The following is a 22,973-nucleotide window of genomic DNA, read 5'->3' as shown; positions in this document are numbered from 1 at the left end:
TGCATAGAACTCCTTTGATGTTTATTTTATTTTTTTTATTTTTTGGCAATTTTGAATAAATTGGTATAATTCGGGTCAGACTGATTGGGCGACGAGCCCACAATACTTTTTTTTATTTTTAAATATTTTTTATCTATTTTTATGTTAACTGTATACATGTGGTGTCTTTCAACCGCATTGGCCCAAATACAAGTGAAGAAAAGTTAAGTAGTAAATTGATAGAGCCAATTATTTAAACTTAATTAACCAATTTTTCATGAGAAAATAGGAAAAGTGGTGTTCTTCTCTGTCCGTTAGTGGAAATGTTTTGTCCTCATAAATTACGAACCTACTGCTAAGTGCTTTTCTTCTTAAGCTTGATTTAAACTTTTTATTAAATTTTTCATTTGTATAAATTGATTATTCATTATAGATATTATTTATTTTTTTTGATAAAATTACAGTACATGTGATTATTTTTTTTTTTTTAATATTAAAAAGAACCATGATGTCGAGCAAATTTGATTGTTTGTCATATTTATTAAAATTCATCAAAAAAAATATATACTAATAATATATAATATTATATATTTAGTGTTATTATAAATAATTATAAAATATTATATAATATATACATAATTTGTATATTACATTTCCAGATAGACCATTATGGTGTCTTATTAACACAATCAATAAAAAGCATGATTTGGACTATTTGAATAAAAAATTCAATTAATATTTATCATCATCTAATTATCATCATCATCATTATCATCAAGTGCATGTAAAATTCGATGATGATGATGATAATAACAATAAAAATAATAATTTTGGTTTGCGTTACTCACAGTTTGCTTTGGTGCATGTCCCCCATGTCCCCCGTGGCCCCCAAGTGTTCCATGGCCCCCAAGTGTACCATGTCCCCCATGTCCATGTCCAACATGTCCAACATGCCCCCCATGAACCCCATGAACCCCATGACCCACATGGTCCCCATGATCACCCGGTATTCCAGTTGGTCCTGGAATTTCTCTAGCAGCTTTCATACTTTCAGCAATTTTTTGGAATCTGTTTTTCCTCATCTGTATCCTTTTGGCCATGTATCCAACCGTTGCATACTCTGTGAATCAATAATAGTTGTTATACACCGTATTAGTTATTTTAATTATTATATTATCATTGGCCCACTTGTATTTTATCTCTTCTTTGATAAACTTATCAAGACAAATAATTCAAAAATAATAATCTACTTTTTTACTTTAATTAAAATCGCGTAGGACCAGGATGACTTTTTTATTTTCATATAAATATTTTATTTTCTTGATTGTTCTTAAATTAATTGTTTATAAAGTTGCTCCTTGATATTGTCCATCCTTGATGATGATGATGATGTTGTTGAATGATGCCAATGTTGAAAAAAAAAGAGAGCAGCAGCAACAGCATTTTCTGATGATTGCCATGCCATTTTAAATTTTCAAAAAGAAGCTTACTATCAATTAATATATTATTATAAGATAAAAATGCGTATAGTTGTGTGCATCTAGTTGTTTCATTCACAACATATATATATTATCATTATTATATAATGTATTTGATGCCTAACAAACTACATACCCTTACCTTAACCAAATGTAATGTGTCTTGTCACACATTGTTCCAATTTGATAAGCCCGGAAACACGCTTTGCCAGATATTTCATCAACTTAACTTTGTTAAAGTTCATAGATATATAATATACCCAATGAAGTTTTCATCACTTGACATCAGTTGACCATAACTCTTTATCATTTATTATATTTATTTTCTCTTTCTCTCTTTTATTATCATCTCTATCCTCCCTCAACCTCACCCTCTCTCTCTCTTGTTAATAATTTTCATCAGTTGGTTTATATGCTGGTCAATGTCCATTGTTGAATAATAATACAATAAACATGTCTATACATATTATACATGAAGGTACCTGTACGATCTTTGTCTTAAACTCTTTACTTTGGCTGCACTTGGATCAATCAACTCAAGAAGGCTCTCAATCCATACACACAATAATATAAAAAAATAATTCAAGTCAATTTAAATTTATTGATTTTACATAAATTTATCTTTCTAATTTTTAGCTTTTAATAACAAAAAAAAAAAAACCTTCTTGATAAATTGATCCAAAATAATGTTGATATTTATTTATTTAAAAATTTAAATATTACGGGTGTATATAAATAATAATTATAATTTATATATAAATTTAAAATTTAATCTAAATTTACATTTGCTCTACGAGCTATATATTTATTATTATTATCATTAAAAGCATTATATTAATAAAGCATTATTTATACTGGGATGCAATATATAAATTTTGTTGTATATTTATATATATTATTATTATTATTTATATTATCGAACGTCATTCATGTTAGAAAATTTCTAATGAAGCGTTATGTATTTTATTATTATATATATAATCCTGATGGGTGTGATGATGGTGAATGGATGCATCACGTCATTATCATACTGGATAAATATATAAAAATAAAAATAATAATAACAATATTTTTGAGAGGGATGAGGGAGGAGATGTTAAGAGTTTTGTGATATGGCAAAATTGTCAAGATATTTTTATTGACAGCGAGTGGTATATTTATATTGGCTGTGATAATTGACACTTTAATTATTTTGGTTTAAGGAGTTGTTTAAAGGAGTAAGCATTCGTTTGATAGTCTTGCATTATTATTGTTTTATATATTTCAAACCTTGGTTGGCTGTTGCAGCGTTGTATCATGATGGAATGATCAGCTTATACTTTTTTTATTTTTATTTTGGTTTTGTTTAACGGTGTGTTGTTTGTCATGATGACATATTATTATTTGCAAGTGCAGTTTTTGTATATTGATTAATAAATATAATATATAAAGATGAAGGAATATTTTCTACACACTGTATATTTAAAGGTGTGATGTTTATATATACTGTTGTTGTATAATGTTGTTGTTATTGTTGTTAATGCAGAGATAGATAAAAAAAAAAAATAGGGAAAATGCGCGCAAGGTATATGAGCGTTTATTTTTGGCGTGCGTTCTACTGTAAAATTATCGAATAGACACTTTGCTTGTGTGTCTCTCATCTACATGGGATATAATATGTGTCAGGGGCTTTTATTATTACTTTATTATATTTTTTTTTTTTTTTACTCTTGTCACTTCTTTGTATCTCTACAGTGCCTACATGGTCACCGGGTCATTGGAATGACTGTGTTAATTTTATTAAAAAAAAAAAAATTAAATTTTTGTTTTTAAAAAAACATGCAGTGGAGAATTAAATTATTCTACAATTTATTATTGCATTATTAAAATGTCAATCAATTTTTTTTTTTTTTCATCTGATTGATAAAATAGAATTCCTTTTTTTTTTTTTTTTTTTTAAATACTCTTTCAGTTGTTATTTTTTTTTCTCATGTTGACTAGTTTTGATATTTCATTTTTTTAATGAAATTGAATTTTTTATTCATTTTTTTTCATGTGGTTTTAATTGAGAAATATGCAGATGTGTATATGATTTTTTTTATTTTTTTCGATGGCCAGTTATTGAGGTTGATGTTGACTTCCACTGTAACGCAGTTTTCATTATAAATTCTGATTTTCAGAGATCAAATCACGTCACAAAATTTTATTGCCATTTTTTTTTTTTTTTTGTTTTTATTTATTTTCTATACGCTCAGTAATTGGAGGCAATTGATGAACCGTTGATAATTTTGAATATATATCCAATTTTCTTGACAAAAAATATAAAAAAATAAAAATAAATAAAATTTATAAAAAAACACAAACGACAATTTACTTTACATGAAATTTCATTTTCACAACGATGCCAATCATCTAAAATTGAAATAAACCAAAAACGAAATTGACTGGAAAATAAGCTGATAAAAAAAATAAGATGAAAATCCAATTGTCTCATTTTTATATATTTTCGTTGGTGTTTAGAATCACGTACGATGAGGATGGATCGAAGATTGGGGAGGGAAAGACGAGCGAAGATATAATTTTAATCTCATGGGTAAAATCTTGTCAGTCGAGACGAGAGCAGTCGCTGCTCGAGGAGCCCAAAACTCAATTTTTTTTTTTTTTTATTGAGTCATTATCGAAAAATATATATTACTGAGTCGTTCGTGAGGCATTAAATCGTTCGATCTATCGAAATCATTGCACACTGCGTTTTAAATATAAAAAAAATGAAAAAAAAAAAAAAAAGTCCAAAAAACAAAAAGCATAGTCATAATTTATTTTCTCCAATGTGGATGCAATAAATTATCAACATCATAATCATAAACAATTGTGATTATAATATAAATTGACAAGTGATTTAAAAAAAAAAATTTTTAAATAAAACCATCAACAGTGTGCACTGTTTGGGATCGATCGATTGATCCACGGCTCACAACACGATCGCTCGACACACCCTCAATTATGCCAAATTCGCATCATTTAAAATTGTTATCAATAGTCTAATTAATATGACGTTAAATATTTATCCAATATATATATATAATCAATGTGAATAATAATTTTGAAAAAAATATAATTTATTTAATTAATTTATATAGCGAATCGTGTGTCACCCGCAAGTTCGTTCGTTCGATCAATCAAAATCGCTGCACACTGTCATTGATGCAATTATATCGTACTAATAATTATTATTATAATTAAAAAATTAATAATTATAAATATATTATAAATATATTTATATTTAATAATAATAATAATATATCAAGTGATGCAAATAACAAAAAAATTAGCCAAGTGCCACCGTGCTCGTCTTGTAAGCACGGTTTGTGCCAAAAATATAAATTTATTTTTAAATTTAATTTTTAAATAATATTTTAACAAACAAAATAATTATTCTAATTTTAATAATATTTAATTTATTCTATTTATAAATTTTTTTGTGCAACAGTATGCAGTGTTTAAGATCGATCGATCGTTATGAAGCTTGCGAGGATCGATATTTGGCATCCTCATTTTGTTCAGTTCCCGCCGGGACTGACTACGTTTTTTCTTTTTAAATATTCAATTTAAAAAATATTTTGAATTTTTAATTCATTTAATATATTATTAAAAAATAAAAAAAATTTAATATTATAAAGAAAAATTATAAAAGCATTTAGCTTGGTGACAAACTCATCTGTGTGAGTAGTTCCAAAATTACTTGTGCAATTAAATTGAAAAAAAAAATTTGTATTTTTAATGTATACCCTATATATTTTTTTCTTTCTTTAATATTTTAAATAATTTTTTTTCTTTAAAAATTATTAACTTTTAATTTTTTTTTTTTTGGATATTGGTAAGGAATTAAGGATATAGGGAACCGAGAACTACTTACCAAGGAGTGAGGCGAAGACCATGACGAAACATGTTCCCAGATAGACGTCGATTGACTTGACGTAGGAGATTTTGGGGAGGGCCGCGTTTGTCGAGGACATGAGGGTTGTCATGGTGAGCACAGTGGTTACTCCGAGGGCGACCCGAGCGGGGGTTGCGTTTCGGTTTAGCCAAAAGCTCACCCATGAGATTATCACAATTAATCCCGAGGGTATGTAGATCTGGATCAGGTAGTATCCCATCGATCTGACGAACTGGATCTCACACGCTAGCCGTGAATAATTACCTGTAATTCAGAAAAAAATAAAGTACAACAATTACAAAACAAAGTGTCCCTTTGATTCTTTGAGCTTAAAAGCTCAATTGTTTTTTTTAAAATTCAAATTAAGATGTCAGGGGGCTTGATGCGCACAACACACTCGATCAGTAATCAGATCCACTGTAAAATAAAATAAAAATAAGTTTAATTATCATTATTATTAAAATAAAAATTATATATAATTTAAAATATTTAATGAATAAATTTGTTGAGATCCAATCACGTATGAGGCATGTAGCCTAGTTGGAATTTTGATGGGCTTTTTTATGACACTGCAGCAAAAGCACAAGCATCCCAAAAAGACGATAGGATATATATATCCTACTATAACATTAACCATGTAACTTGTATCATTTTATGTGTGTGTATATATATGAGGCCTTAAAATTTGTGCAGCACTTTGGATGACTGCTGCAAGCTAAAGCTTGCCGATAGATGCCAATGACATTTTAAAAAGTACATAGTCTTCTTGTGCTTGCCAGTTTGTTCTCTTCCTCTCTTATTCTACATATATAATATATAAACTCTTGCAAAAGTTTGATAGTTTTGCTTGGATGTCTATGGTCTTGTCTCCAGGCATTTTTTTTATTTTATTTTTTTTGTTTTATATATTTTATTTGAGCTTTTTTCTTCGATCTTCTTCTTGTTCTTCTTCTTGGTTTTTCTTGTCTCTCACCAATTCAACCAGCCAAACTGATCCAGTTGAGTTTACCGTTAAATAAGTTGTCTTCCAAGTCGTAAAGACTTGTTTACTCTCGTAAAACTTGGCTTTTACGAATCACCAACCCATTTATTATTATTTATTTATTTATATTTATTATAGTTTTTTTTTTTTTTTTGTTCTAGTATTATTTGCAACCCACCACAGTGTCCTCCCAGTGTTTCTATTTTTTTTTTTATATTTTTTGTTATAAATAATTACCATTTTTATGTATCCCCAAGTTTTTTTATCTCTCTTTAATTTACATCTCAGCCATGGGAATAAAAGCTCCCTCAAGCGAATGACTAATTTAGATTTTTTTTTCTCAACTATGACTTTTGGGAGTTTAAGAAAAAAAAAAAAAAAAAAAATCATTAGACACAATGGAAATGTATACATGTATTTTTTATTTATGTATATTTTCTTTTTTCGTATCTTTTTTTTTATGAAATCTTGCCTTTTTCTTTGTCCAATTGCTGCAGGTACTTTTGGGCTAACTCAAATAATGGAAAAAGTAGTAAGAGACAGCTGGAAATATAACGTCAAAGAGAATAAACTTGGATACATCAGAGATGTGTTTTTTTTTTTTTTTTATTTTCTTATGCTCTTTTTATTTATTTTTTTCTCATATACATGGTAAATATAGACGTGTCCTCGTTAGTTTGGTACAAGATGCGCTTGACCTATCTAAAGACTTTTTTTTTTTTACATTTATTTATTTTTTAAAAAGAGATTTTTCTCTCAAGTTGTAGTCACAAGTTTATTTCACACTGTGTTTTTTTTTTTAAATATATTTAACAACTTTTGACCTTTTGCTAATAATAAAAAGATATTTATCTATTTTTTTAAATTGATCCCCAGTGGGCTTACGATTGCAGTAATGAAATTGTATTTATTCATTTATCATTTGTCTGAAAATGAGGCTCATTTTGGCTGGTATTCAAGTGCTTTTGTGTGGCTTGTGAGTTCAATGAACCCTCTTGAACTTTTTTTTTTTTTTTCCAAACAATTGAATAGGCCAAATTTTTTTAATCAATTTTTATTTTTTTCATTCATTCATTCCTCAACATTTCATTATTTTTCAAAATAATAATGTTAAATTAAATTTAGCAATTTTGTATTGTATAAACTTTTTTTTTTTTTTTTTTATATAAATATATATTAACATTTTTTTTTTGTATTTTATATTTTTCATTTGGAAATAAGTATTTTGGCTGGTATACACAGTCTCTTGTCTTTTTTTTTTTTTACAACATTTTTCGCATTCATTCTCGTGTTCTCATTTCCCTTTGTTTTTTCTTGGCGGTCTAGTTTTTTCGTCTTTATTCTTTTCTCTGTATTTTTTTTTCTTCTTTCTTTCACTTTGTCGTCATGATTTCTTGTTTCACCAAGAAGAGAGAGAGTGTCTAATGACGCAAGGGGTACTGGGAAAATTTTCTTGAATCTTTTTGTGTCCAGCGTTGTTCCCTGTAATCTTGTGCGACGTCTCGGTTGACAAAAGCTCATCCTCCATCAACCCTTGCAACGACAAAAGTAAAAAAATAAAAAAAAAAAAAAAATCCAATCAAGTTAAGACATCTGCAAAAAATTTCATTTCGCCTTTTTCCCTCTCTGCATTATCAATAAAATTATTATTTAATTTTATACTTTTATAAATCAATTTTACATTAATTTTTCTTCCATCATCATTTTATCTTTGACTCATTTAATTTCTTGATTTTTTTTTTTTCAATTCTGGAAATGAGGTTAAACATCTGAATCCATTCTCTCGTTATGTCACCGTCCGGTTTTCAATTTATGAGAAAACTCAAATACATATATATAAAATTGAGCCAAGTTTGAGAGAGATTTCATTTTTTTTTCTTTTTTCTCTCAGTGTGAGCATAACGCACATGATTACTGCAAAAGAGTAAGAACCTTTTACCTCAAGTTTTTTTTATAATTCATTTTTCTTTAACTCCGTTTGTTGAGCTCAGTTTTCATCCCTCTTTTTGAGACCCACTCACCCTCAATTCATCGTCTCACAGTTTATCGTTTTCAACGAATAGAAGAAAAAAAATTCTTTTGAGCTCGACCGCGCACAGTAGTTGTGGTGGCTATACTCTCAACAACTACCATACATGTCATAAAAAAATGTATATACCTATATATATTCTTTAACCGTCCTTAATTTTCACATTGCCCAAGGCATTCTAGTGATCTCGTTGCTTTTATACTCCAGCTGGAATTGCATCAAATGGAACAGAGAAAAGACCAAAACTCTCAATCCAAAATGAAATGTCTTTTTTCTATATTTTTTTTTTTCTTTTACATTTGATGAGATGATAAGAAGGAAGAAATCATTATTTCCAAAAGCATTAGATTTTTTTTCTCTTTTTTTTTTGCTATCGTCTTTTTGATTCATCAAAAGCCAAGAGATTATATATATTTTTTTTCTTTCCAATTTAAAACTTTGTCGCACGGTTTAAAAAAAAAAAAAATAATAATAAAAACGAAGGACATTCTCGAGTTGTCGGTTAACGCCGACACGTAGGCACGTAGTTATACCCCCAGGGTGACAACGAGCCATTGTAGACACACTGGCGGCCTCAAACCAATGTAAACTCTTTTGACAATGTAAAGAGCCACATTATATATTACATTACACATATTATAATACATGTATAAATTTGGCTTGGCAATTTTTTTTTAAATAAAATTTAAATTTAATATACCAAGCTGTGTCTGTGATCAAAGAGTGAAAGAAAAGCTCCGACTTCGCAATTGAAATGAAAAAAAAAAAAAAAAAAAATCTATATTTAATTTACAAAACAATTAATTACACTTGCTCTTGAAAGTGTAAATTAACTTGGCAATAAAATATATAAATAAATAAAACTTGAGGTAAAAATTTCTTGTAGAAAAGAAAAACTTGTGTTTTTTTTTTTTTTTCGAAAGCTCAAAGTGGTGGTTGAGCTGACTATGCACACACACACACATAGAGAAATAAAAAATAAAAAATAAAAAAGCCCTTTTCAAGAGGTGGTCGTGCAGTCTAGTATATGGTATATATATCACGCTCGATTGCGGTGGTCAGTTGGTCTCTCTGTTTTAATTACTGGGCAGCTTTGATTGCGGCCAGGAAAATCCTGGCAGCAGTATCATCAACACACTCACACACGTTCAAATCAAATAATAACAAAAGGTATTAAAAAAAAAAAAAGGTGGCTTACAAATGGCTAAAAAATAACTATAGACTTGTAGCCAAGTGATAAAATAGATACAATATTTTTTCATTTGCCTTGTTGAAGCCTGGGATAAAATTAAATTTGCTATATGTGTATAATTTAGTTCGATATTCATAGTCCATATATAGAGATGATGATGGACAGTTTTGGTCAGTTGGTGTGATCCAGCTTGTAATTAAAGCCTTCATCATCAAACAAAGTTTAGTCTAAAGCTACCATATCCCATTTAGCTCTATGTACAATCTCATCTCATTTCCCAAGATACTATTTCCAATGACTTTGAGGTTGAGGCCAATAGCTGTCCGAAAATTCTACTAAATTTAACTCGTCATCTAATCAGTTTTACTCGACTACCATCATTCTACATATATCTTTCACAATGACACATTAAAATAATTACAATTCCCAAGAGTTGAATATATATTTATAAAAAACAAATATATATTTCTAAAGTAAAAAAAAAAAAACGAATAAGAAGAAATATAATAGTTATAAAAAAAATAAAAAAAGATATAAAAATGGAAATTGAGAGGGGGATAAGCTCTTGGTGATGATTATCTTCTTCCGGGTGAGAGAAAGCTATTCAGAGTCATGAGACTATATATATATTAAAGTTGAAATTTTTCAAACTAAAAAGAATGAAAGAATTTCCAGATTGTACCTACCAAGAAAAATAGAATAAAAAATTAAAAAAAAAAAAAAAAGAAAATAATACGTTGAATATAAAATGCTAGCCCGTTAATTAAATTGTTTTGTCACTAGTTAAGAGTGACATGACCTGAATGTAATATTATTCATCTCTGTGCTCGTAAAATGAGTCATAAAAAAAAAAAAAATAATAAAAAAGAAGACAAAATAATAATAATTAAAATTTAGAATAATAAAAATAAAAAAATATACTATTTAGATAAATGAATAAATGAAAAATGTATTTAATTTTTAAAAAATAATTATCTATTATTTTTAAAAACAGTACAAGTTGATGAACGAAAAAAAGTAAATGAAAATGAAAAAAAAAAAAATAAAATAACAAGGGTAGATGTAGACTTTTGATTAACTTGCAGTGATTGCGTTCTATATTTAATAGAAAATAGAGAATGGATTTATCAAGCATCATCGATATAGCTGAACGACGATGACGATGTATACTTGATTCACTGAATCAACGGATAACACGGTTATATATTTCAAACAGAAAAATACATGGCTTTTATTGGCCCACTAAATTCGAAACTACTGTGTATTCAATATTCATTTTTTTATGTACATAGTGCTGCACATTGTATTTGCGTGTGCATCATCAATAAATACATAGACATTTAAAATAGAAAAATAATAAAAATAAATGATATATATCAGTGATGGCAGCATGAGTAGACAAGGTTGTTTAATAAGATAAAATCGAGATCCTGGTCAAGTGATATGCCTGGCTAAATTCAATTGAAGAGGAATTGAAAAAATATAAAAATGAAAAAGTCAATCATACTAGTTGGCAATGAAGGATTTCAACACAATCAAGCTTCTTTCATTCAGCCTTTTTTCTTTTTTTTTTTTTTTTTTCACCTATTCTTCACTTTTCTTTCACTGGCTTCGACCAAGGATATTTTACCACTTTTACATGTACTCTATGTATATCTATACGTGCCCAGTAATATGCCTTTTTTTTTTTTTTTCTTTTCTTATTTTTTTTTGTCATTCAACTTTACCGGCTTCATCGAGCTTGATTGTGTCATGGTGGTAGTTGTACTTCTTCTTTTTATTATTTTTTTATTTTTCGTCTCATCGAATGGTCGAAGAGCTATTTCCGTCTGTCGATATTTCCCCATCGAGTTTTTACATTGTTGAATGAGATGAAAGAAACCCAGCCTCTCTCTCTCTCTTCTCTCTTTGGTGGTGATATCATGACGACGACACTCGTGTATATCACACACATCCAACAGAGATAATTAATAAAAAAAGAATAAATTTTATAACAAAATGAAATATATAAAATAAAATAAGTCAGTACTGAAAAAAATGTAATCAGCTGAATGTTTCGAAAAAGCTCAATAAAAAAAATAAAACTCCAATACGTGCAGAATAATAAAAATTTAGTAAAATCGATTGAGAATAGTAGTTTGAGTTTTTTTTTTTTTTTTTTTTATATAAATTAAAGTTTATATATTTCCATTTTGTTTTTTTTTTTATTTTTTTTTCTCACGTCTGATTGATGGTATCTTTTGGTACTTGTGTTATCGATGCCTTGAGGCCTTGGTACCAAGCCTTGATAAACTCATCAATTCTAGACGCCGGAAATTCGTGCTTTCCCCTTTACGATCAAATATACGTGATACCAAAATCAGACTTGCATCCAGGAAATTATATGTACTCAAGCTTGGTGAGTCTTATACAAGGCACATATATATTTTTTATATATTTTATACATGTTACATTATTGATGAATCAGTAGTGACTTTGTGCTTGATTGAGAAATAAATACATATATAAAGAATAATATTATTTTTAGTCAGGGTTGATATAGTTGAAGACTTGATGTGTTATTTATAAAATGTTCATGTGATATTTTGGTAATTTATCATACGTTACCAGTAGTCAAACTAATCTCCATGGCACGTTGTCGATGACCAAGCACCTTGAATTGTGGCAGGGATACCTCATTGCTGACACCAACACTGTTTGGCCCCTCATTCCATTTGTATCGAATGTCCCTCATTGTGTAGCCGACTGTAAATAGATATAGAACGCCCCCCTTTGCGGTTGGTACATACCTTTCGTGTTTTTTTTTTGTTTTTATATATTTTTTTTTTTTTTTTTGATATTTCAATTCGGTTTTTTTTAACATCAGGATCAAGTTGGGTGTCAGATTGGCCTCCAAAGAGCCTCCACAGATTTATCAACTTACCTTTTCATCAACATCATAATCCCCAATAATATATATTACATTCAATTACAGTACATTTTTTTTTCTCATATCAGTTTGACAATGCCCATTGTGTACAGTCATAAATACAGCCAAATGATAAATTTAAAAAATCATATTTTAAACAATACAAAATACATAAATTAATTATTATTATTATTATTATTTGTGCAATAGTGCAAAAAACAATAAACATTGGTTAAATTTGTGTAAACAATATCGGTGAAGGCAACCAGTGGTACCAAAGACATTTTTATTTATTTTTTTTATTCACTTTAACTTTTGTATTTTTTATCTCTTTGAGATTATTTATGTTTTTTTTTTTTTTTTGCTTCCAGCTTTATCAGCTTTCTGTTTTGTTTGCTCTTTTGGCTCTCATATATATTTTTTTTCTTCACTGAGCTTTTTGGAATAAATAGTTGTACAAAATATAGACAGTGATGTATATAACACAAAAAAAAAAAAATCAACCAACACATGTGACGAGAAACTTTGCCATTTTTTTTTTTCTTTGCTGGATTTTGTTTTTTTTTTATATGTATCTACCTGTGGATAGGTGTATGGTTCTCTGTCGTTGCCTGTGCCCGAGCACACGAAATTGAGGCAGTTCCACTTCACTCGAGATGCCGACCGATTGTAGGCCGGAATTCCATTTGTAACGAATATCGCGCATTGTGTATCCAACTGCCGAGGAAACAAAAACACAAAATCTCCACTCTAACATACAGTAAAACACTGATGGGAATTTAAAATTTTTTTATCTTTATATTGATAAATTTTATTTATATCAAAAGGGACTACACTGATGCGGGTATAAACGTCAATTAACAGAGAAAAAAAAAATATCTAAAAGTGTTATTCAAATTTTTCTAAATTAACACTTGTAGATATTTTGGCATATTTTTTTTGAATTATTCTACATTATGCAGCACATAAAATACATGTCAAGAAATTAATTAATAGTTACTGTGTTGAATAGAAGTTAGAAATAATTTTGAATATTTAATTTAGTGCTTGCATAAAGTAGAATAAACATTTCATGATATAGCAGCTAATATTCACACACTATTTGAGGTAGAATAAATAAGTGGGTTTGGTTTTTTTTTTAAAAATGATTATTGGGGTGGATTTCACAAATATGGGTAGTTGGAAAATCGTTACATCGGATTCCATGATTTCAAATGGCATTTAGCTAGCAGGCACCTGCATTGTGAACATTTGTCAGATTCTGGATTAAGTAATCTCGAGTATTTCTGATTAAGTCTCTTGAGTTTTGTGGCTTTATTCAATGTCTAGACAATAAATGAAGATTTTGCAAAAATATTCATAAATTTTAAAACATCAAATATATATATATTAATAAAAATCTTCAGTCGCCAGCTGAGTATTTCAAGTAAATTTCCATTTAATCAATAATTTTTATTATTATTAATTCGTTTTTTTTTTTTTCGAAATCGTACTTTACTTAAAAAATTCAATTGGACTCTTGTAATATTTGCAAATCAAATGTTATCTGAAGTGAGGACTTGTTCGAATACTTGAAATCATTTTATTAAGTCAAAGTTGGCAGAAAATAGAAAAAAATTTACAAAATGAATTTAAATTTTAAAAAAATACAGCAAGAAATTTATTTAAATTATTTGATATTATTTTAAGGCTATTTGAAATATTATTCAACGAAATTTTAAGAATTATTTATAATATTATTTCATGTTAAATTTAGATATATTAAATTGCCTTTTGAAATCATTACGAATCGATTATAAATGTGCAATAAAAATGAGGATAAATGCTTAATTATTTTTGAGAATTAATATAATATTAATAAAGAAAAAAAAAGTATATTTATTTTCATTATGAAAATGCTGATATTTGCTGATTTTGCAGTTGGAAAAAAAAAAATGATAAATAAATAATTTTATGGAATAAACATTGAAGGATTGACATGACGAACTTTTTAAAAAATTGACACACATTTACAAGACGTTCAAGGACGACAAATAGTATTTGTAACATGTAATAAAAACAAATAAAAAAAAAAAATAATAAATAATCATATATACAAAAAATGCTGAGAGATTATTTTTACAAATTAGAAAAATATATTAAGCATCGTGCAGGCGTGCAGGCAAGTGATTACTGCAGTTCAAAAAAGCCTAAAAAAAGCTGAAGGATTTTAAAAAGTATTTTTCTTATTGCAATTTGTATTATTTGGTTGGTCTTTTTTATACAAGTTGCTGTACAGCTGATAAAAAAAATAAATAAATAAAATGTACACATACATTAGACGCGACACGACATGATTTTCATATACAATATCCATTAATTTAACATTTTTTTGTTTCACTTGTATTAAAACATGCAATATATCGAGTGGCACGTTTGACATGAATTTACATTTTTCTCAGAAATGGACATCAGTGGAATTAAATATATTCACAACACGAGGCAAATTGTTCTATTTTTTTTAACCTGAATGATTGAAAATTGCCAAACGAGTTTAAAATAAATACCAGAAAAATTTAGGACATTTAAAAAAACCTAAAATTGCTTATTTAACTCTCAACTTTTATTCAAGAGCTTTTTAAAAATACAAAAATACTTTTTCTCGTAGCTAGTCTATTTTTTTTTCATTATTTAACAATCGAAAAATATTAATTAATTTGTGCTTTTCCCTTGTCTCGAATATTTTTTTAACTTGGAAAAAAAATAATAATCATTATATATTTTTAATTTTCGTCACTGTTGTTTTATTATCGAGCTTTTTTAAAAAATTAAGGGTTCAATGTGACACACACACACACACATGTATAAATTTATGTGTCGACATGTATTTATAGAAATACGAGAGGATAGTTTGATAACGAAACTCAATATATATCGGTTGTAGTGCTTTCGTTTGAAAGAGGTTGCCCTCTACTGTTCTGACGTAATTGCATCTGCCGCGTGTCGAGTCTCGCTCGAGTACACACTGGATGGGGTAAAAGTATAGTTGAATTTGTGTGTTATATATATATATATTAAATAGCACTAGTATATACATGTATATATGTTTGGAACAACAAAAACTCTGTTACCTATACAGTATATAAACTCAACACCACCATCAAACTATCAGCTTTTTATTTTTTTTTTTCCTTTTTAATATTTTTATTTTTTATTTTTATATCCATTTGAGAATAACACGTGCAACCCCTTTAACAAGTGCAAAATATATTACCCTATATGACTCTACCAATATTTCACTTATATTTATTTATTTTTCAATTTTAAAAATACTCGAGCATTAAACTATCAACTCGATAAAAAAAATTATTGATTTTATATTTTATTTAATTATTATTTAACAAAAAAAAAAAATAATAATTTTTCATTTATTATATCAAGTCTTATACGAGTGTCATTAAATGCACCATCAATTTATTATTTTAATTGTTTATTATTATTATTATTGCGAAATACTTTTAAGTAAAATTTCATTGTTTAAAATACTTGCTATTTCTTGCCAACTTTGTAATGAAGATTTCAATGGATCAGGGGACTTTGGTGCTTGTTCGTTTTATTTAACTAAAAAGCCATCCCTCAAACACCATTATTATAACCCAACCAACTTGCATACAATATTTTTTTTTCACATTTATTATAATAATATTAATTAAAAGCAAAAAAAAAATAGAAAAAAATTAGTTTTGTATTTTTTTTTTTATGGTACGAGCACTCTGTATTCTATATAACTACAAATATTATATTAAAAAACATGCCGACTATAATAAAATAATGAAAATTTTTAATTAAAAAAAAAATACATGCTATTGGCTAGATGCACAATGCGTCATAATTCGATTACACGATATCTCTGTCAGTCGGCATCGAGTTGCGTTGGCTCCTTTCAGGGTTGGACTTGGTCTGATAGCCAATATCCCCGAACACGAGACTCAGTGCTGTTTGTCGGATGCCATTTATTATTATTTATTCATATAATTTTATTTGGCTCTCATACGTTTACCATATCTGTACTGGTTTTTTTTAAAAAAAAAAATCTTTAAAAATAACAAAAGATAAATTAGATAAACAAAAAAAAAAAATAATAAGGTTTACATATTATATTGCTTAGATTATATTATTTGAATTCTATGGCAAAATAGAAAAACAAAAAAATTATACAGAAAATTTTATTTAAAATATAGAATAATAATTAAAAAAAAAAATACGGCCTATGTATGTACAAAAAGGGCTGACGTGTGTGGCACTGATGACGTCAACAATTTTGAAATAATTATTAAATAAATATTTGATATTTTAACTTGAGTTTAAAATGAATGTAAAAAATATATTGTTGAGTGTCACCAGTGCCATATTGGTATTGACACAGTGGAGACCCTTCAGAGGTTGCAAAAAAAAAAAAAATAATTAATTTTATCAGATCATATTGGCATTGCATTTAATAAATAAATAAATAAATAATATTATTATTATTTAAAAAGGTTAATAGAAAAATTTATTGGGTATTATTTTACCTTTAAATTAAGTGGTATATATGTGGTTTTTATTATATACCTAGCAGAAAATATTTCATATATAGCGGTATATAGGTTTAAATTAAAAAATATATTTGCCGCCCGGCGGGTAGTTGCCAACCCTTGCCAGTTTCTACAGGACATGTGTATATAGTGCAAATATCCCTCAAGATATCAAACAATTTCAACTTTAAAGAAATTTATAAATAGAATCATTTTTTTTTTTACTATTTTTACTATTTTTATATTTTATTTAAAAGAAAATTTGCCTCTCTGTGTTTGCTTCTATTTCACAGGAAACAATATGAATTTTCGTATTGATTTGGTACAGTGAAGCTTTTAATAATTTAGTTGAGAATCATAGAACCAATTTGACATAATATTTATACGCAAAATTATATATAGTAACCTGAGGAAATTGGCAAATACCCTGGTTGTATTATTATCATTACAATCGAGAGGTTGGACACAAATTTCTTCATCTTTTTTTATTTAAAATTAAATATAAATTCAACTTTATTAAAGCCTAAAATAAATAAATTAAAAAAAAAAATTATTAAATAAATTAGTAAAAATAAATTTTAATTGAGAAAAAACATTAAATTTTTAATATTTATTTCACGAGTCAAGATGAAAAAAAAATTTAGGTCTGACACTGATTGACTTGTACTACTGAAATATTTAAAAATTTTTTTTCATAATTAATATTATTAAAAATAATTAATAATAATAATAAATAAAAATATTATTAATTATATATGTGAAATAAAAAGAAAAAAAAGCCCACGTCTGACACTACTTGACTTGTACTACTAGAATTATTTTCTCAATTTTTTTTTCCAAATAAAATAATTAAATAAATTAAATATTCAAAATAAAATAAAAAAAAAATATAAATTATTATTTTCATGTCTGACTGATGCTTGATATGTTCTACTTACATGAGTTTAAATGATTTAATTTTTAAATTAATTTGCAAAGTGTTTAACCTCTCGATTATAATTTTTTTTTTTCTATTTTCATTCAATTATTATTAATGGATTTTTGTGAAAATTTGACCACTGCAAGTTTTGAATGCTGAAAGTATTATCGCATGCGAGAGTATTATTTAGTTGTTGTACAAGAGATAATAAAAATAATATTGTTGACAAGGGTAATGGAACGATGAAGAATAAAAAAAATAGGAAAGTGGCAAAAGGGTATAGCACAAAAGGGAAGGGCCGAAAGTAGTTCAAGTGTCTCATTAGTCAGACTCTTTCAAGGACGTCAAGGAGAGAAAAATATACGAGTTGTCATTTCTGGATGTTTTTGTTTCACTGTAGTTTTATATTTTTTTTTTTTTTCCAAATTTAAATAAAAAAAATATATATACATTTCCAAAAGAAGAAATAATACAAAAAAGTGACTAATGTTTAAGGCTATATATTTATTTTCATTTAAATTTTTACTTCTTTTCTTGTAGCAAGTTGTATCAGTTTGAGTTTTCAACGTGTCATATAAAGTGGTGTGTTTATATAGCCTTTTTATATGATTTTTTTTGTCGTCGTGAATGTAAAAAAAAAAAAAAGAAAATGGTACATTTGGTTCTATGTTCGTTCACGCGTGCTTCGTCATCATCATCATCAAAAAACGAGAAAAGCATGTGCTCAATTTCGCTGCACACTAGTGCTGTTTTATTATATTTTTTTATTTTATTTTTATTAAACAAAAATATATTATTTCTTTACGAAAAAATTTTAAACTGCTGTGTATTGAAATATTATTTAAATAAAAAATTTTTTTTGAGTATCATTGACGTTGTGATTGTGTTTGTGTGATTGAGTGAAATAAATTATGTGATTCAGGAAATTTTTGGAATTGAAAATTGTTGGAAGAAAAATAATTTATTAAAAAAAAAAAAAAAAGCTTTTTATATGTTTCAAGTGAATCAGTGATGAGTCTCTTGCTTCGTTGACCTGTAAATGTAATGAATCTAGAAAAAATGTTAAAGAAAAAAAAAATATATCCCCGGCAATTACAAATATTACTTGCAATTTTTGTTCTTTTCATTTTTTCCATATTCACCACTCATTGCAAAAAATAAATGTAAAAGAATTTTAAATTTTTCTCATGAATACTTTGAATGCATTTCCATGAAAAAAGTTTTTTTTAAAAAAAAAAAAATAAAATGATTGATTTCATTTTAAAGTATCGTTGCATTTGATTTTTTTTTTTTTTTTTATTTTATCTCATTTATTTCTACTTACAACTCTCGATCTCAATGTGGCACAATTGTCGATCCATTGGAAAATACTGTAGATTCATTGGGCACGAAGCTGTGATTGTTAACCTGAAATAAAAAAAAATAAAAGAATAAATATCATTGGAGTAATAATAATGACAAGTAAAATCAAGAGTCAAGTAGATGACTCTGTATGACTAGTCAAAAGCACAAATAAATACACTTATATATATTATTCAAAAATGTATATTAGCTACATATTATTATTTTGGCCAACCGGTAGCTTTATGGATAGTTGAAAATTCAAACAAGAGAATATTATTCATATTCATCCTATGAAGTGGATACACAACTAGCTCGATGAACCCATTTGCCCGTTGGCAACGTGTCTATGTTACTTGCAAGCTCTCTTTTTTTATTTTATATTTTTTTTCCTCTTGGACTTTTAAATATCACTAATCTGGTTCAAAAAAGTAACCTGCACATGCTTATGCATTAATACACCCTTTTTTTATTTTATTTTAAAAATAAAATTCTAATTGCTTGTGACTATTTCTTTTTTTTCTTTTATATAAATATATTTTAATTTTATTTTTTTACAACTAAATTTTTCCTATATGTATATGAATTTTTGTATATATTTTTAATTAAAGAATTAATTTTATTTAGAGTTTGTCAATTGGATAAATAACATTAGTTGCTTAAAATATATTTAAAAAATTAATGAAAATTATTAATAGTATATTTTTTGCTCAATGCATTTCAATTGTTTTGGTATACATAGCTATACAAATAAAGTATTATTTTCAGTGTCATTCAAGCTATTCTGTTCATCCATGCCTAAAACATTTGGATGCCTGTGCACTATCGCAATCTCATGATGAATGGTGACTGGTTGATGTTCTATATATATTTAACAAGCTACCTCACAAATATAGTCCAATGTTCTATGCGTCACTGGTTTCATACTGGACAAACCTACTAGTCACCTTTTCATACTTGACTATCTCTCTCTCTTTTAGCATAGATATATAATAATATATAATCCTTTTCATTTTATCTCACTCATTCAAAGCCCTCACAACTCACAACAGCTCACTCAATTCATAGTTTGCTCTGTGTGTGGTCTTTAATCCAGCTTGGCGTACACCAATCCTCAAAGTGGACCTCATCATATTTAGTCAAAACCACACACCAAAATCATCCACAAAATTATTATCATAAGGCTGTATTTTGACTTTTGTTGATATGCTCACACTCACACAAACAAACAAACTAATCCATAATTAAAATTGTTATTTTTATTTGTTTTAAATTTGTTAAAAGCTCCTTTTCATTAATAAGCTTATTTATTTTTGTTAATTTTATTATTTAATTAACAAGTTAAATGAATATTCTTGTTTTAAAATTAAAAATAAATGGAAAATAAATAATCAATCAGGATAAGGTCAATTTTTATGTATGGTATCTTAATCTCATTCTCAGAAATTGCGTTGAGTTAATAATAAGACTTGTTTTGTATAAATAATTGTATTGCGCAAGGTCATAAGATTAAATTCCACATGTTAATATTTATATGTACATTTGTATAGTCTGACCCTAATTACAAACGTGATATTAACTGAGATTATTTGCATTTGCTATATAAGCTAAATAAAAAAATTAAATTATACAAAGAAAAAAAAAAAAAAACTTTTAACATTTGGCTTTAGTATTAGTGCTTAGTCATTTGGTAAAAATTAGTTTATTAATGACTAATGACTGTCAATAAAGTCTGAAAAAACAAAAAATAATAACATAATTTATGTTATTTTTTTCAACTCACTTTAGTTTTTATATATGTAAAAAAAAAAAAAAAAAAAAAAATCTAAAGTTAGAGAAAAGAAAAAAAAATAGCAATAATAAAAGCAAATAGATTTTTTTTTTTTTCCAAGGGAATTGTTGAGTGAAAACAATGAGAGCATTGACTTTATTGCAACTGTTATGGGTTTATCGAAAAAAGAGAAGAAAAAAAAAAAAGAGAAATCATGACCTCTCGTATCAACGACTTGCCAATCAGCTTGTCGATACATTCAGTAAATATTATCTCAAACGTTAGTTTTTTATATATTTTTTTTCTGTACATTGGACCACCTTGTAAATATTTTTTTTTGAACCCTCGCATGCATTGTATACTGTGTATTTTTCTAAGTAGCATTCCATTTCACCCAAAACAAACAAAAATTAATCTTACAATAACAAAACTGCCTCCGAAAATTAAAAGAGCTTATCACCAATTTTATGTGTCGTTAAGTGAAATTGATATATAAAAAAAAAACAAAATTGCTAAAAATTACGTCGTAAATAAAATAAAAATACTAACAATAAAACAGAACATCAAAAAATCTTGGAACATCTAGTTCCACTTATTACTAATAAATAAAAAACAAGCAGCTTCTTGTTATTAACGCAAAAAAATTTCGTCTAACCCTTCAAACAAAAAAATAAAATTAAAAATATAAATATTATTAACTATTTATATTTTCGAGCAAAATTACAATTTAATTTTGTTTATTTGATTACTTTTTTTCCTTTATTTTCTTGGCCCTTCTTGACACGTAAAAAAGTAATATAAAGTAGGTCACCCTCATTGCGGGTAATAATCGTAACTAACTTGAAATATATATTGACGTAAAGACAGAAAATAATATATATGCAGCACATAGCAGTTGAAGGCTTTCTCCGTAAAGTGGGTGATGCCGATGAAGGAAATAAGGGTGAATAAGAGCAGAGAAAAACAAGTTAAAATAAAGAATGAAAATAGAAAAAAAAAATCGTATAATACATAGCTAACATGTATAAGTGAGCTTTTGATAACGAGGTCGTTGCACGCAACCAACAGCATCACTCATTTTTTTCTCGGTCATACATCAAATTATTATCATCTTGTCTTTCTCCCAACAATTTCATTCATTTATTTATATTCATTTATATCTTTACCGTGTTCAGCCATTTTTCAAAATAAAAAAAAACACGCAATTCCCTACACGATTCAAAGAATAAAACAAAAATTAAAAAAATTAAATTAACAGATAAAAATTTATGTACAAAAAGATTATAAAAAGAGCTTTTTTTTATTTTTTTTTTGGTTTGTATATTTCTTGTGATAAGTGTGCAAGTGTTTGACTGATGACGGTAAAATGTAAGCTCCTATATATACTGCCAATCATTTTTGGTTTCCTAATTACTCCCTCGTGATGCTATCGGGTCATCCGGGTGGTTAAACCTTATCGGTTGCAGTCCTTTGCTATATATAATATGGTGTGCGCGTGCACCAATCAACCAACCCACCCCTTGTCCATCTATAAATTCACAATATTTATATTCCTGCTTTATTTTTCTTTGCCAACCCCTAGCCATGCACATTCAACTGAGGAGGTTAATGATATCCATCCAGCTGGTGTGTAGGAAGTGTTCGCGCGAAATGTTGCTAGATGATGATGAACGATCTTTCTATTTTTTTTTCTACCTTTTAAATCACATAGTATAGATAGTGATAGTGAGTATAACTTGTCATTAAAATATAGATATATTTAAAATATAATTTGTTAATGATAAATATGAGCTTTTAAATTTTTTATATGATGGTAAATTGAGGCAAGTATTATCACGCTTATATATGTAGCTAAGAAAAAATAATATATTTGTAAATGGTGCAAGTGTAGTTATGCTTGGCTAG

The 22,973-nt window shown here is 27.2% G+C and overlaps 1 protein-coding gene across 6 annotated transcripts in view; it reads right to left on the bottom strand.

Annotated features, from left to right (window-relative positions):
- LOC122856609 (gamma-aminobutyric acid receptor subunit beta) overlaps positions 1–22,973 on the bottom strand; it is an 81,277-nt gene that overhangs the window by 8,572 nt on the left and 49,732 nt on the right. For all 6 annotated transcript variants that reach the window (XM_044158320.1, XM_044158321.1, XM_044158325.1 and 3 more), the window contains exons 5-8: positions 19,281–19,363; positions 12,184–12,321; positions 5,353–5,637; positions 828–1,099 (exon numbers count right to left, since the gene is read on the bottom strand). In XM_044158320.1, the coding sequence (XP_044014255.1) occupies positions 828–1,099; positions 5,353–5,637; positions 12,184–12,321; positions 19,281–19,363 (778 nt within the window). The remainder of the gene's footprint in view (positions 1–827; positions 1,100–5,352; positions 5,638–12,183; positions 12,322–19,280; positions 19,364–22,973) is intronic.

Source organism: Aphidius gifuensis, linkage group LG5 (genome assembly GCF_014905175.1).
Source record: "Aphidius gifuensis isolate YNYX2018 linkage group LG5, ASM1490517v1, whole genome shotgun sequence".
In the NCBI taxonomy this organism is placed as follows: Eukaryota; Metazoa; Arthropoda; class Insecta; order Hymenoptera; family Braconidae; genus Aphidius; species Aphidius gifuensis.
This window is presented reverse-complemented; position numbering and strand designations above follow the sequence as displayed.